This window comes from Rhinopithecus bieti, unplaced genomic scaffold (assembly GCF_001698545.2).
Source record: "Rhinopithecus bieti isolate Rb0 unplaced genomic scaffold, ASM169854v2 scaffold_45227, whole genome shotgun sequence".
NCBI lineage: Eukaryota > Metazoa > Chordata > Mammalia > Primates > Cercopithecidae > Rhinopithecus > Rhinopithecus bieti.
Genome location: NW_016860060.1, coordinates 1 through 1258, shown reverse-complemented (window position 1 = coordinate 1258; position 1258 = coordinate 1). Strand labels below are relative to the sequence as shown.

General features: G+C 63.1%; 1 protein-coding gene across 1 annotated transcript; it reads left to right on the top strand.

The window, feature by feature from the left end:
- The first annotated feature begins 6 nt into the window (after positions 1 to 6).
- On the top strand, positions 7 to 1234 carry LOC108525383 (AMME syndrome candidate gene 1 protein). Its single transcript, XM_017866380.1, has one exon. It carries the CDS (start codon positions 161 to 163, stop codon positions 635 to 637), a length of 477 nt encoding a protein of 158 aa, XP_017721869.1. The 5' UTR covers positions 7 to 160; the 3' UTR covers positions 638 to 1234.
- The last annotated feature ends 24 nt before the right edge of the window (positions 1235 to 1258 follow it).

Here is a 1258-nt window from a genome sequence, read left to right as displayed (position 1 = left end):
GGGGCAGCCGCGTGGTTAGGCAGACGGGGCCGGGAACGGCGCGCGCGCGCCCCGCCAGCCTCTGGCGCGCCCCGGCGGCCTGGGCCGCAGCGTGCTCGCCCCGCCGCCAGCTCGCCTCACTTATGGGTCGGAAACGCTGCGTGGGGGAGACTGTTCCAAGATGGCGGCGGGTTGCTGCGGGGTGAAGAAGCAGAAACTGTCCAGTTCGCCCCCCTCTGGCTCGGGTGGCGGTGGTGGCGCCTCCTCCTCCTCCCACTGCAGCGGAGAGAGCCAGTGCCGAGCTGGGGAGCTGGGACTAGGAGGCGCCGGTACGCGGCTCAACGGGCTGGGAGGTCTAACCGGAGGAGGTAGCGGCAGCGGCTGTACCCTCTCTCCCCCCCAGGGCTGCGGCGGCGGCGGCGGCGGGGGGATCGCCCTGTCGCCACCTCCGAGCTGCGGAGTGGGGACCCTACTTTCTACCCCGGCTGCCGCCACCTCTTCCTCACCCTCCTCATCGTCCGCCGCCTCGTCCTCATCGCCGGGCTCCCGGAAGATGGTGGTGTCAGCAGAGATGTGCTGCTTTTGCTTCGATGTGCTCTACTGTCACCTGTACGGATACCAGCAGCCCCGGACCCCCCGATTCACCAACGAGCCCTAGTGAGTACCGTGCCCTCCGCCGCCCTCTCCCTTGCGCTCGGGATGGGGCTCAGAGTTGAGGCAAAGTGCGAGTCCGCCTCCCGGCCGGCGGATGCCCCTGCCCTCTCGCTGCCCGGGTCCCCGGAGCCACTCAACTGAACTAAGGGCACCCTGCGCTTTTTGCCCTCCGAGGCAGGCACCCCACACTTGGAGCAGGGTGCTGCTGCAAGGGATGGCCCCGTGGCTCCTAGAGGTGTTAGCTTTCTCTTTGCGATGACTTCGAGGAGTTTTGACCCCTTTACTTGTCTTCTTCACCACCCCCACCACCCCTCACCCTGCCCCGGTTTTGGAGATCTGGGTTACTCAAGGTGTTGACCTCTCCTCACATTGGTTTCCGTTACCCCAAGTGAAAGCCCCGCCAGTATTCCCGCCCCGCGTACCTTGCACATGGAGAACTACTATCCCATTGCAGGGCGAAAAATAGCAAGTATCCAACTTCTGTTAGTGATGGAACTTAGCTCTGGAGCTTGTGAGGTTACCCATCTTTTCCTCTGGGTTTCCTTGTGCCCTGGGAAGGGGGGAGGTTTCTTAAAACACATTTTCCCTTACTACTTATTTTATCCAAATACACCCATTAAAATGT